Source organism: Palaemon carinicauda, chromosome 14 (genome assembly GCF_036898095.1).
Source record: "Palaemon carinicauda isolate YSFRI2023 chromosome 14, ASM3689809v2, whole genome shotgun sequence".
In the NCBI taxonomy this organism is placed as follows: Eukaryota; Metazoa; Arthropoda; class Malacostraca; order Decapoda; family Palaemonidae; genus Palaemon; species Palaemon carinicauda.
This window is the reverse complement of record NC_090738.1, coordinates 52,304,047-52,318,136: the sequence shown is the minus strand read 5'-3', so window position 1 is coordinate 52,318,136 and position 14,090 is coordinate 52,304,047. Positions and strand designations below refer to the sequence as shown.

At 39.9% G+C, this 14,090-nt stretch overlaps 1 protein-coding gene across 3 annotated transcripts in view; it reads right to left on the bottom strand.

Annotated features, from left to right (window-relative positions):
• Positions 1 to 2,456: 2,456 nt before the first annotated feature.
• Positions 2,457 to 14,090, bottom strand: part of LOC137653586 (solute carrier organic anion transporter family member 74D-like) — a 128,191-nt gene continuing 116,557 nt past the window's right edge. For all 3 annotated transcript variants that reach the window (XM_068387113.1, XM_068387114.1, XM_068387116.1), the window contains exons 13-15: positions 3,983 to 4,086; positions 3,569 to 3,670; positions 2,457 to 3,024 (exon numbers count right to left, since the gene is read on the bottom strand). In XM_068387113.1, coding sequence (XP_068243214.1) covers positions 2,861 to 3,024; positions 3,569 to 3,670; positions 3,983 to 4,086 — 370 coding nt within the window. In that variant the 3' untranslated portion in view covers positions 2,457 to 2,860. The remainder of the gene's footprint in view (positions 3,025 to 3,568; positions 3,671 to 3,982; positions 4,087 to 14,090) is intronic.

Genomic DNA, 14,090 nt, shown 5'->3' with positions numbered 1-14,090 from the left:
TAAGAGCTGACTATACATCTCTTATATACACAAATGAAATACGTGAAAAAAATAATCTACTCTCATGTTAAACCAGTTTCGTAAGATAGCTCCCCGAAAAAGATTATTTATTCCGGCCTGAGTACCGATACAGCCCGAGATAAATAATCTGCAACCATAATCTTTACTGGATATATGCTTTACATTAATACATTATGGCAGTCTTTTGAAAGAATCAAGCCGGAAATAACATGACATACATTTATAGTACATTATTTAATGAATTTACCACTTAAATTAGTTCGTGATGCATCGAACATAGGTTTAGGCACAGTATTATCTCATGTAATGCAGGATGGAACAAAAAAGCCAATTGGTGTCGCTTTTAGCGTATTGAACAAGGCAGAAAGGTATTACTCTCAAATAGAAAAAGGTTTAGCATTAGTTTATGAAGTTGAGGAATTCCATATGCATCTTTATGGAAGGAAAAAGGTCACACTTGTTACATACCATAAACCTCTTTTAGCACTATTGGGTCCAATAGCAAGTTTACCTACCTATGTTGGTAGCTGCAAGACTACAACGTTGGGCAATTACGTTAGCCGCATATCATTATGGTATAGAATATCATCCTACATCGAAGATGAAAAATGCAGATGCTTCATCAAAATTTCCAGTGGACAAAGTACCAAAAGAGTATGATGACAGTATATTGCTAGTTTCAGTATATGATGTACCCATTACAGCAAATGATATTGCACACAATACCAAGAAAGACCCAATACTCAGTAAGGTTTTAGAGACTTTAATGACAGGTAGGGATTTGTTTCGAAATAAGGCAAATTGTAAACCCTATAAAGAAGTGAAGAATTTTTCTTCACTCTTCTTCTTTCCTTTAGTATTTTGGTTTAGCTCCTAATATTACTGTCACCCCTAAAACTTTCGCTCCCATACTTTACGTTTTCTTTACAAAAATATAGGTAAAGTGCGCTAATTTAATTAGTTGACAATAACGTACTCCATGTTCATGACGTCACTGCGTAGGAAGGCAAAACAAGAGCCTTACGCCGGCGTACAATGGTTCTTTCCTTAAGCTACGTGTGTCGAGATGAATCATTACACTGGTTTTGCTCATAACATTAGTACTGCTGACTTACAAACAGCTTATTTTATCTCTCAGCACCTATTCAGGTCTGATTAATTTCAAGATGTATGCCCATAGCACCAACCCATTGCTAATTGCTAATTTAGAATATTAATTTTTAGTAAGCCAGAATAGGTAGAATTATTATGTATGTATATTCCCTTAGCGCTGCAAGGTTTCTATTCGTATTCTGCACAAAATCCTGCCTCTTACTCACTCCTTACAACGTTACCTTGCCCTGGCCTGAAGTCTTGATCCATGGCACCTCAACTGGGTTATCTTACGCCCAATGACCCTCACCTGTTTGAAAGGTGAAACCAGGTGAGCCCATGCGACCTAAGAGTCGGCCTATTCATGCACGAGCAGCTGTTGTGACCAGCTGACCAACCTGGTCAGTCAATTTGCATTGCTCTGGCTTACCCCCACTCGACTCCCACTAAACAGGTGACAAACGAGCACCGGTATCCTGTCGGCTGGAGAGAGGGAAGAAGACGATTCTGGGAGCTGTGCCAGTGATACCCGATCTGTCAATAAGCGAGGATTCCAGGGGTGGGCTAAAGGACGAAAGGTGCAGCAAACAATCTGTTATAGCCATTCGAGGACAATCAAGGGTTCTTCTAGCATTAAAGTAAGGAGTGCAGGTAAAACACGTGGCCACTTAGTTTTCCCCCATTTTAGATTAGCTTAGATTAGTTTTTACTTGATTTAAGTTTAACTGACTTTTACATATTTGGAGCTGAGCGCGTGAGATTTGGAGTACAAATTTTGTGTATAACATTTACTTTAGAGACTAGTACAGTCTCGGGTCAAAAGACCACATGTCCGATCCCACTTCAGGCATTTATCATTGCAAAAGACCTTGAGTCACGAAAATTTTTATTGTCTTTCAATTTTGCTAACTTACATTTGTCTTATTTCGTATTTTGCTTATTTAACCTCTTTTGCTGCTGTTAACATTTCCGATTTTTTCAATAAAAATTTTGTGTAATAAAATAACTAGATTAAGTTAATTATATTCTTTCGTATTACTACTCCTTTTTTGATTGATTATCTAACATGAATATTTAATCTCAGGACAGTATACCCGATATATATAAAGGAGTAAGTCTAAATACCTTAAGAGTAATAGTGTGTTAGCAAATGACATAGTAATCATTATATTCTTCAAAGGTAAAAATCTTTATCTTTAACTTATACTTTAGTACACTATATCATTGTTTCTATATATATATATATATATATATATATATATATATATATATATATATATATATATATATATATGTATATATATATGTACACGTAGCTCATAATATATATATATATATATATTTTTCTTTTCTTTTCCAGATCGGCGTCAATGAGCGACGTTAAGATGCCAGAAAACTCCAAATAAATCAATCAATCAATTTGAACAAAATATGGATATATTTGTTAATCGAAATGTAATTAAATGTCTACACTAGTTTACATTTAACCTGAAGTTATATCTATAAAGCAAATTTTCCTTGGTGCATAACTACATACCACAGCATTCAAGCACTCCTAAGGACGAATTGTTATTAAAAAAAAAAAAAATCAGTATAAGCTTACAAAATTACATTTCTGTGTTGAAACTACGTTAATTTCTAGCCCCTCAAATAAAGGTTTTTTGATGAATTAAAAAATCTCTCTCTCTCTCTCTCTCTCTCTCTCTCTCTCTCTCTCTCTCTCTCTCTCTCTCTCTCTCAAGCAGAGTTATTCAGCTATTTTTACTTCCTCGGAGGATCCTCGGGTCTTGTCGACGGAGCTTCCGCCTAATGGACCCAGAGGAAGCACTGGGTCCCTGTCCCCGTAGAGGTCGAGAAGGTGAGCGTATTTGAACATCACTAAATCACCGAAGAGTGACAGGAACACGAGACCTTTCAAAGAAAGCAAAATTCCATTTCAAATTACACGAAGATAAAACGGTGCTGCCATCTCATTGATTCTAAAAGAACTAAGTATTTCATTGGTTAAGTTTTAATGTCATTTATTTACATCTAATAGCTAATGACATCATCCTTTTATCCCTTGAGCAAGGCAAAGCCGAGAAAAGGCACCCGGAAAACTTCGCTGGAGGTCAAATTGAAACCTAAAGAAATGCTAAAGAAAATCCCCATGTATATAAAATCATGATAACAAGAAGAGTGCTAAGAGTTTTTTGGATAAGCAATTGACAATAGATTATATATAATCGAGGCTGAATCAAAACTAGCTCTCAATTTTACCATTATCTAACAATATTTGAAAATCAAACTTTTTATGCTCTAATAGCTTTTACTAAATACTTAATTTTTTTACTTTATTTGTAATGTTTATCCCAAAAAAATAACTTAAAGGAAATATATATAAGAGAGACATCTAGTTTATTTGTAGAATTGCTGCTCTTGTTTGGAAGTGTTGTTGACCTCGATGGCGCCTCACCTGCTGCGAAGGAATGAAGTAAGATCCTGAACTTGTCGGTGTCATAGAGCCAGCAGTTCCCCTGAATCCCACATTTTTCTTCCCAAATAAGACAAGAAGAATCTGTAAAGAGAAGAGCTTAGTATACAACAGTTGATTAAATAATCCTTGTTAGTTTCTAATTGCTAAAAAAAGTAATGAGCAAATGGTTTATTCTTTGGAAATACAGCAAGACTTCGTGCAAAACTTCCCTTAACTAGACAATGGTCTCATCTTGCTTGAATTGATTTCTTATTATGTTCATGTATTCATCGATGATATTAGAAAAAAATAATTTGCACCCTGTGATTACTTTTAAAAAAGATACATCTGGTGCCATCTCCTAATAGGGGAAAAGCCTCACGTTGAATGTACATAGCATCTCCTCACACTTACCTACAATCTTGCCCATGATCAGCGGCCCCGGAATGAAGCCGAAGAGAGCTAGGAACACTTCTAGGATTCCTATGGACAGACCCTTGTCTTTGTCTTCTACGGCCCTGAAAATTGTCATCTGACGTATGAAAGATTTCTTCAAGAGTTTAGGGATTCTACTTCTAAGCCTCAACATATTCTATTTATACTAACCACAGATCTAATCTACAGATCAGCATATTTATAGCAACAAAAGAAATACAGCTAATAACTATGCTCAGTGAGCTTTCCTGAGGAAAAAAAAAATATCAACTACTATAAAAAAAAAAAAAGTTAAACTATGTAAAAATATAATAAAAATAAAGAAGCATATGCAAACCTTTAAATAAATTCTATAAATTAGATAATCACATTTAGATCTCCTATCTTAGGGTTAAATTAATGTTAGAACGGGAAATGATTTGATAAAATACCTATAGAATAGAAATTAGGTCATGCAATGCTAGGCAAACGCGTAACCCCCCAAAAAAGATTGGGTGAAATAATTACCTATACTCTTTTTGTCTAGGAATATGTGAATCTTACCTTTAAAAAAAGTAACCATAGCATCAAATGAGGCAATTTAGAATATTTCAAGAAGAACCTTAAGGCATAACAATACTTTGTTTTATTTGATGATCAGAGTTGGCGTGGTTTTGGCCTCTTATGGTAAGTAGTTTAATAATAGGTGATCCACAACCTAAAAGATAATTTTCTTATCAAATTTAATTTTCTTTTTCAAACACTACCTTCTTGACATATTGCAAAACTCTCCTTATATTTGCACGATCATTCAAATGAGCTATTGATAAAACTTTTTACTTTTAAGACCCCTAGAACCAACAAAGAAATCAACAAAGAAATCTTATTGATCGCATAAGCACAAAGCATCAAAGCCTCAATTATCAGCGGATGAATCCTCAAAGGAATAAGTCTGATTGGATATAAAAAACACGTTATATATATCGACCTTAATCGGGAACATAACTTTAATGATTAAACCCTTGCCAATATTTACTCCGAAGTAGCCATTCCCATTACTGTTATCAAGATTTATTCTAAATCCATCATTTCTCTACCCATTATCGATTGTTTTTTTGCTATAGCAGTAGTAGTAGTACGTATCCAGTGAAAATCATAATAATAGTTATCACAATTTATTCTTTGAAGTGTACACCTACTTTGCTATCATATTTATTACACCCAATTTATACCAACATCATGTTCGCATCAGTGAGATGGATTCTTGGCTGCCCCATTATTAGGATTAATTCCGTTGTATTCGTACCCTGCCTGTCTAGATTTTCATAACATCTTTACTAATACTTGTGAATAACTTTTATTTAAACGATATTTTGCGTTGCATACCCTTATATATTCACCAAGAAAGGGTAATTCAAAGGAAATCCTATCAAATGGGTCAATTGGTGGGCCACTATATTGGGAAAAACTCGCTGGCATCTAAGATCGAGTATTCACGAGAAATTTTGAAATGCAGCTGTATTGGTATATATGTATATATATATATATATATATATATATATATATATGTGTGTGTGTGTGTGCGTGTGTGTGTGTATATATATATATATATATATATATATATATATATATATATATATATATATATATATATATATATATATATATATATAAGCCAACAGAGATAAAATAGAATTAGCGAACTATCCAAAACAGTAAAAAAAACTAAAAACCCAAAATATTCGAAAACACAACCAGAAAAAAATTGAGGAAACATTAAGGAAAAGAATAATCATCAAATTGATGAAAAGAAGACTTGGAACAGGGCGCCAACAGATGTTTGTTATAAGGATGAAAATGGAAATATTATCCACAGCAGATATGGAGTGATATAGATTGTAGAAGGTTTTTATACAATGCTATACGATAGTGATATAAGAAATAACTTCACCAATAGAAGCAATGAACGACATTAGCAGGTACCAAATGTAACAGTAAGAGAAGTAAAGTAAGCAGTAAGAGGCATGAAAATAGGCAAATCAGCAGAAGATGACCAAATGATTGATTTAATAATAGATGGACATAGAAGTAGAACTCACTGAACTACACCAAATGTCTGCAAGAATGCTGTATACCTACAGCTTGGAAAAACTTTATCATTATCTAATTCACAAAAAGGGAGACACAAAAGACCTGAAAAATTATCGCCCAATAAGTTTACTCACCGTTGTACATAAGATATTTACAAAGATCATATTAGGCCGAAGAAGAAGACAACTAGTTTTTAATCAACAAAGAGAACAGGCAGGCTCTAGAAATGGATATTTAATAACTGACCATATCCATGTAATTAACCAGCTAATGGAAAAGTCAACAGATTAGGAAACACCGCTATGTATGGAATTTATAGATTATGAGAAAGCTTTTGTTTCTGTCAAACCTCAGCAGTAATAAAAGCCCTTCAAAAACCAGGAATAGAAGAATCTTGTTAAAACACTTGAAGATATATTTACAAGAAGTACAGCATCCAAAACTACATAAAGATAGTGAGAAAATTCTGATTGAGAAAGGGGTTACAGAGGGAGATCCTATCTCTATTAAATCATTCAGAGCATCACCAGTAGAAGTTTTCAAGAATTTAGATTGGAAAATGTAGGAGTTGATATTAATGGGGAATATCTTAACAACTTAAGATTTGCAGATGACATAGTTGTGTTTAGTGAATCATGGGAGGAATTATAAAAGATGATAGAAGACTTGAATTGCGAAAGCAGAAATGTAGAACTGGAAATTAATATGAGCAAATCCAAGATAATGTTCAATGAAAATGCAGAGACAACAAAATTTATGGATGAGCCTCTGGATTGTTAATGAATATACATATCTAGGGCATACAGTAAGTGCTTCCCCCAGGAATTTAAAGGATAAATTAGAAGAAGAATAAGCATTTGATGAGCAAAATGAGATTATGAAATATAAAATGCCACTTTACCTAAAAAGAAAAGTATTTGAGATGGTCCTACCAGTATTAACTTAAGCATTAGAAACTTTCAGTCCTACTAAAACCTTAAAATATAAGCTAGTTACAACTCAAAGATCTATGGAAAGAATAGTGATAGGAATAACACTAAGAGACAGAAAAAGGCCAACATGGATACGAGAGCAAACTAAAGTAGAGGATATTCTAACATCATTTAAAAAAAGAAATAGACATGTGCAGGACATATAATGAACATGACAGACAATACATGGACATTAAGAATAACAGAATGGGTCCCTGGGGATTCTAAAATAAGCAGAGGAAGGAAGAGAAGACGACTGATTCATGAACTAAGAATGTTTGTCGATGTGGACTGACACAGAAATACCATAAACAGATGCAAGTAAAAGGACATGTCTGAGACTTTTGTTCTGCAGTGGATTGGTAACGTATGATGATAATGATGATGATGATGGTATACTCGTGTATACATTTATGCATAAAATTCACAAGGAAACGTGATGCTCAGATGCAAAAGAACCACAAGGAAAATAAAAGTAGGAAATATAAGATGGCTTCCTGGGTAGTTTTGCAATACTTCTTCAGAGGACTGATTTATGGAACAAGGTTTCTTTACATTTTATATGGTACAGTAAACGTACGAACATACATGAGAGATTTATATAACAATAAAGCACTTCCAAACCAGCTACCTGGGCTTTCTCAGGTTTTCTGGGAGGAGTTCACCCCTCCTTAGCCAGGTGCCAGGAAGGGTTATTTCAGATGACAGGTAAATTTACTCAGGCTTCCAATATAATTTTCTATATTAATGGGGCAAAAAATTGGGTCTCCATTGATCAGCTAAACCCTGCATATCTCCTGCCAGATAACCCACCTACAATACACCTCTCTACAGGAGTGCGTCCTATTTCATATGTATGTCATTTTTAGTGGGGGAGCCATGTACTGCACGTGTTTCATACAAGCTCGTGCACTGAAATGCTTTTGCTTTTTTTATATTATCACTTGCTCTTCCCTGCACTGTTAATAAACCAACCTTTGTAAGCCTGTTAGCTTATGTTTAATTTTGTTTGAGTTTCTGTGAAGTTTATGCTTGCAAGTCCTGGCATTCTAGCTCGAAGTCTGTTTAATAAAGTTTAGTTGCATTGACCTCGCCTCACAGTTACAACCTAACGGCCCTCTCGCGCAATTTATACTTGTGAATTTTTGGGCTCAGGCCATGTCGTCCTGATGGAAGTTCCTTCGTTAGTAGCTTCCTAGATTATATTTGACTACAGTGATATATCCCAGAGAATTTACCAAAGGTATCCAGAATTCTAACTCCTGGAGCGAATATCCCTTGAAGATTTTTAATAAGGGATATCGCATAAAATCAAAGGACGTATTCTTGACACGTCTCATAGCTATCTACACTCCTAATAGCGTTTTCGCTTTGAGGGGAAAAAGTGGCAAGAATATAGGAGAGCTGTTATTAAGGCAACGCTCTTGCCTTCCATACGCCAGCAGATACGGCAGTTCTGGCGGCATGCCGCCAGCAGAGCAACTGCCGGCGACCTACCGCCCATCACCCTGAAGGCAGTGCTTGCCTTCTATAGCCCAGAACACGCCGGCATTTTTCCAACCCACATGGTCATGTTGCTCATGGGCAGCCCATTGTGAGACCATCACAATTAAGAGAGCGATTCTCTCTGCCTTTTTAATGGTTAACAACCATTACCAATTCCCCAATATTGAATCTAGAAGACAGTGTTAAGAAGACACCTTATATCCAAGGATATTATCTTCCCAAATTCATTAAAAATTTAGTATTCAATATTGAGGGAGGTCACAGCAATGGGCTGGACAGGAGACACAAGTAGGTGTCTTTTCCTTTTTCTAGCTTACCCTATCCTAAGCTAAATATTTTTGAAAAAATATGTATGATGAAATCTGAGAATTTCACCGAATACTTATATGCTTTTCTTTCTTTACAGGAGGAGCATCCCGAGTGCGGGAACAACTTTTGCAGGGTCCGCAGTAGGAACTTCTGCAGCCATGACATGTGCAGGGCCCACGCTCGGTGCGCAGTCATGAAGGGATCTCTTAAATACTGGGACCCACAGGTATGTACTGTTTGTGACAAACTTGTTAAAGAGGCTTTTGATGATCAAAAGCCTACAGAGTCTAGGGATGCAGCAAGAGAGACGCTGTGTAAATGGGTCAGGGGCTTTCAGAAGAACACCTCTGGCCCATACCTTCCTAACGAAAGAATAAGGGACTGTCTGTTCCCTAGGGCATCTTCGGATGCAATCGTTCCCCAGGCTCAACCCAAGATTCCCCTCGTCCAGATTCCGATAGAATCTGTTGTTTCGGATGCCTTGCAGGGCATCCAGCTTGAGGACAACATGTCGGTTGTCTCAGAGGAGACCGAGCATAATCTCCTTGTGGAAGAATTGGAACAGGAGGATGACGTACCCCCTGAAGGCGAGACCGAGAAAGCCGAAACGATATCGGTTTCTTCTGCGACGGTAGCCGAGCCGGTGCCTTCGACCTTTTCTTCTGCCCCCCAATTGGATTCGATCACGAGCACGCTGCACTCTCTTCTTTCCATGTTCCAGGACATGCAAAAGAAATCGTCGGAGAAGGAGGCTTCTCTTCAGACGGAGATGCACCAGCTCGTGGCGACGCATTTAGCCCCGAAGAAGCTAAACATCAAGGATCTTCCTGCTTTCTCTGACGTCAATCCTTGGAGGTATGCAGAGCATATGCAGATGTCAGGGGAGAAGATCTTCCTCTCCGAGAAACTGGACACTGTCCCAGTGGACGACGTAGAGTTCTGGCCCAGCAAAAGGGCCTACCCGGATTGCTATGTCCTCCCCAAGGCCCAGGCCTTATTTTCCAACGCCTTGAAAGAGAGGGCCTTTACTAATTCCAAGGTGCTGGCTCTCAGCAAAAAGCACCCTTCCTTTATTGCTGATCCCTCTCGTGCCTTTCCCTTTATGGACAAAGGGTTTAAGGCTGCCTAAAAGGCGGTTGAGGCAGGGAAACCCTGTCCTACACTCAAAGAGTGTAGACCCTTTTCCCTTGCCTTTTCATTGGATGACGCGGACTGGAAAGATGTGCATAACACTTTCACAGTCGGGAAGCTGGAGGCAGACATTGCTGGACGTCAGTTCGGCGAAGACCTCCCTAAGCTGTCGGACTTTCTCCTGCGCAGAGAGCAGGAGACAAAAGAACGTCTTGCCGCTTCTATGTCTCTGCAGACGGGGCTAGAGACGATGGCAAGCATATCGGAAACCCCAGATATGTACATGGTCTTCGCCAAGGCTCATTTGGCGATGGTCACCAAGGACCTGTTCAATTTTATCTGGCTTGCAGAGAGTTCGTGTTCGCCTCGGCTGCAGTGAGGCACAAACCAAGGAAGCTGATAGCTTCCAACATCTGGGGAAAAGACCTCTTCCCAAGCGAAGTGGTCAAAGAGGTCGTGGACAAAGCCGCATCGGAGAATAGGAATCTCCTCTCCAAGTGGGGCTTGTCCTCCAAGAAAAAGTCTTCCGCTGACGAGGATCCCCAGCCGGAAAGGAAGACGAAACGACCAAGAGTGCCCTCTCGTCCCAGACAACAACAGCTTCCCATGGCCACGGTGCAACAGACAGTAGCACAGCCAACCACCACCTTTCAGTTGGTCCCCCAGACGGTGGCGACACAGTCGCCCGCCTTCACCCCAGCTTTTGAAAGGCAGTTGACGACCTTTAGGCCGAAGTCTCGAGGTTCCTTTTGAGGATCCTCTAAGCACCCCTCCAGAGGCAGGGGCAACAGAGGTGGACGTGGATGTGGCCAAGGAGGTAAATCCTCCAACCAGCACTCAAAGTGAGATGCTACCGGTAGGAGGGAGACTTCTCCTCTTCCGGGATCATTGGACCTTCGATCCCTGTGCCCACAGCCTAGTCAAGAATGGACTGGGATGGAGTTGGAACACAGCTCCACCCAACTTCCCTCAATTCTTCCAACACTCAACCCCCATATTGGAAGAATATGTTCCGGAACTCTTAAACAAGAGGGTTATAAGAAGGGCGAAGTCCATCAAATTCCAAGGAAGGCTATCTTGTGTTCCGAAAAAGGACTCGGAAAAGCTCAGAGTCATTCTGGACCTATCACCACTCAACAAGTTCATAGTGAACTACAAGTTCAGAATGCTGACGCTTTAACACATAAGGACCATTTTGTCCAAACAGGCATATACAGTCTCAATAGACATGACGGATGCGTACTGTCACGTACCAATCAACCGTTAAGTTTCCCCCTACCTAGGGTTCAAACTACAGAAAAGACAATACGTCTTCAGAGCCATGCCCTTCAGCTTAAACATGTCTCCAAGGGTATTCAACCAAGCTTGCGAATGCAGTCATTCATCAATTACGCCTAAAGGGAATCCAGTTAGCAGCCTACCTGGACGACTGGCTGGTGTGGGCAGCATCCAAGGAGGAGTGCACTCAAGCCTCCAAGGAAGTGATCCAGTTCCTGGAACACCTAGGATTCAAGATCAACTTGGAAAAGTCTCGTCTTTCTCCAGCTCATAAGTTCCAGTGGCTGGGTGTCCACTGGGACTTACAGTCACACTGCCTTTCCATTCCATCTAAGAAGAGGAAAGAGATAGCGGGATCTGTCAAGAGACTCCTTCAATCCGCCCGGATATCAAGAAGGCAACAGGAGAGCGTGTTGGGGTCCCTCCAGTTTGCCTTAGTAGCAGATCCAATGTTGAGAGCACAATTAAAAGATGCATCAGGAGTTTGGAGAAAATACGCATCAAACGCTCGAAGAGATCTAAAGAAGCCTTTACCAAATCGTCTGCGATCCCTACTCAAACCATGGTTGGAGGTCAAGAACCTAAAGAAGAAGGTACCCTTGCAACCACCTCCACCGTCAGCCACCGTTCACACGGATGCCTCAAGGGAAGGGTGGGGAGCCCACTCTCATCATCGGAAAGTCCAAGGAACCTGGTCTCTCCTCTTCAGAACCTTCCACATCAACTTTCTGGAAGCCATGGCAGTTTTTCTCTCACTGAAGAAACTGGAACTTCGCTGCTCGATCCACATTCGCTTGGTCCTAGACAGCGAGGTTGTAATGAGATGCCTCAATCGACAGGGCTCGAGATCGCCTCATCTGAATCAGGTAATACTGGCCACCCTCCGTTTAGCGGAGAAGAAGAGATGGCACTTGTCAGCAGTCCACCTTCAAGGATTCCGCAATGTGACGGCGGACGCTCTTTCCAGGTTCAACCCAGTGGAGTCGGAATGGTCCCTAGATGCAAGATCATTCTCCTTCATCTTACGCAAAGTCCCAGGACTGCAGATAGACCTCTTCGCAACGAGCGACAACAAGAAGCTACCCCAGTATGTAGCCCCGTACGAGGATCCTCTAGCGGAAACAACGGACGCAATGTCTATAGACTGGAACAGGTGGTCCTAGATATACCTGTTCCCTCCAACCAACCTTCTGCTGAAAGTCCTCGACAAGCTGAGATCCTTTCGCGGGACAGCAGCGATAGTGGCCCACAAATGGCTCAACAGTGTCTGGTTCCCCTTAGTAACGGAACTACGCCTGAAGCTGATCCCGTTGCCGGATCCAGTTCTGACTCAGCAAGTGCAGAAATTGACTGTCTCCGCTTCATCACTGAAGTCCCAGAACCTTCATCTCATGATTTTCTCACCTTAGCAGTCAAGAAAAGGTTCGGGATTTCAAAAGACAGTATCGATTTCTTAGAAGAATACAAGTCAAAGTCAACAAGAAGACAATATGAGTCTTCCTGGAAAAAATGGGTCGCCTTTGTCAAGGCAAAGAAACCTAAGGTGATTTCTATGAATTTTTGCCTGTCCTTCTTCATCCATCTCCATGAACAAGGTCTAGCAGCCAATACGATCACTACTTGGAAATCCGCCCTATCCAGACCAGTGCTTTACGCCTTCCAGGTAGACTTCTCTAACGAAATCTTCAACAAGATTCCCAATGCCTGCACTAAACTTCGGCCCACAGCCCCTCCTAAGCCCATTTCATGGTCTCTGGACAAGGTTCTTCACTTAGCATCAACTCTGAACAATGAAGATTGTTCGCTAAAGGACTTTACTCAAAAGGTGATATTCTTATTGGCACTAGCCTCGGGAGCCAGAGTCAGCGAAATAGTGGCCCTCTCGAGGGATGATGGCCACATTCAATTCACAGACAGCGGAGAACTGAACCTCTTTCCGGACCCAACATTTCTCGCCAAGAACGAGCTGCCCGCAAAGAGATGGGGTCCCTGGAGGATCTGCCCTCTGAAGGAAGAATCATCCGTCTGCCCAGTGGAATGCCTAAGGGTCTATCTTCGTCGAACTTCAGACTTTAAGGGAGGTCAGCATTTCAGGGGAGAAACATCAGGTTCAACGTTATCCTTGAAACAGATAAGGGCGAAAGTCACCTATTTTCTTCGCAGAGCGGATCCAGACAGTACACCCGCAGGTCATGATCCGAGGAAAGTCGCCTCGTCCCTAAATTTCTTTCAGACTATGTTGTTTGAAAGCCTTCACGCTTATACTGGATGGAAGTCATCCAGAGTCTTCTTCAAACACTACGCGAAGCAATTACAGGAAATAAAACATTTTGTGGTGGCAGCAGGTAGTGTTCTAAAACCTGCCGCCTGACTTTTGCGAAGAAAATTGCACTATTTGGGACTTTTAGTGGAGGGTGTACATGATAGACTCTTAAGGTACATCATGTGAGTAATGTGTCTAGTGACGACACTGTAAACTGTTCTAACTACACAGGTGACATTTAGCATAATAGACCAACACATGTGCCATGCATATTTATATGCATAGTGTTCCTTGTAACAACAGAATACATAGTGAAATCTTTACATATTTCCCATAGAGTGGCTTGTGTTCCCTTTTTCAGGTGAAGCTTAATTTATTTCTGTTATTACTAATTATGCTCTTATGCAGATTCATTCAGCATAAATTGTAATTGTAATTGATTGTTACAACCATGATTTCTATTTCTTATTTTTGTAATAAACAATAGTAGGAATCTTTACGTCTCATTTCGCCCCAAATATTCTAAACTTTATATAAATGTCAGAGCATCTTTAGATCC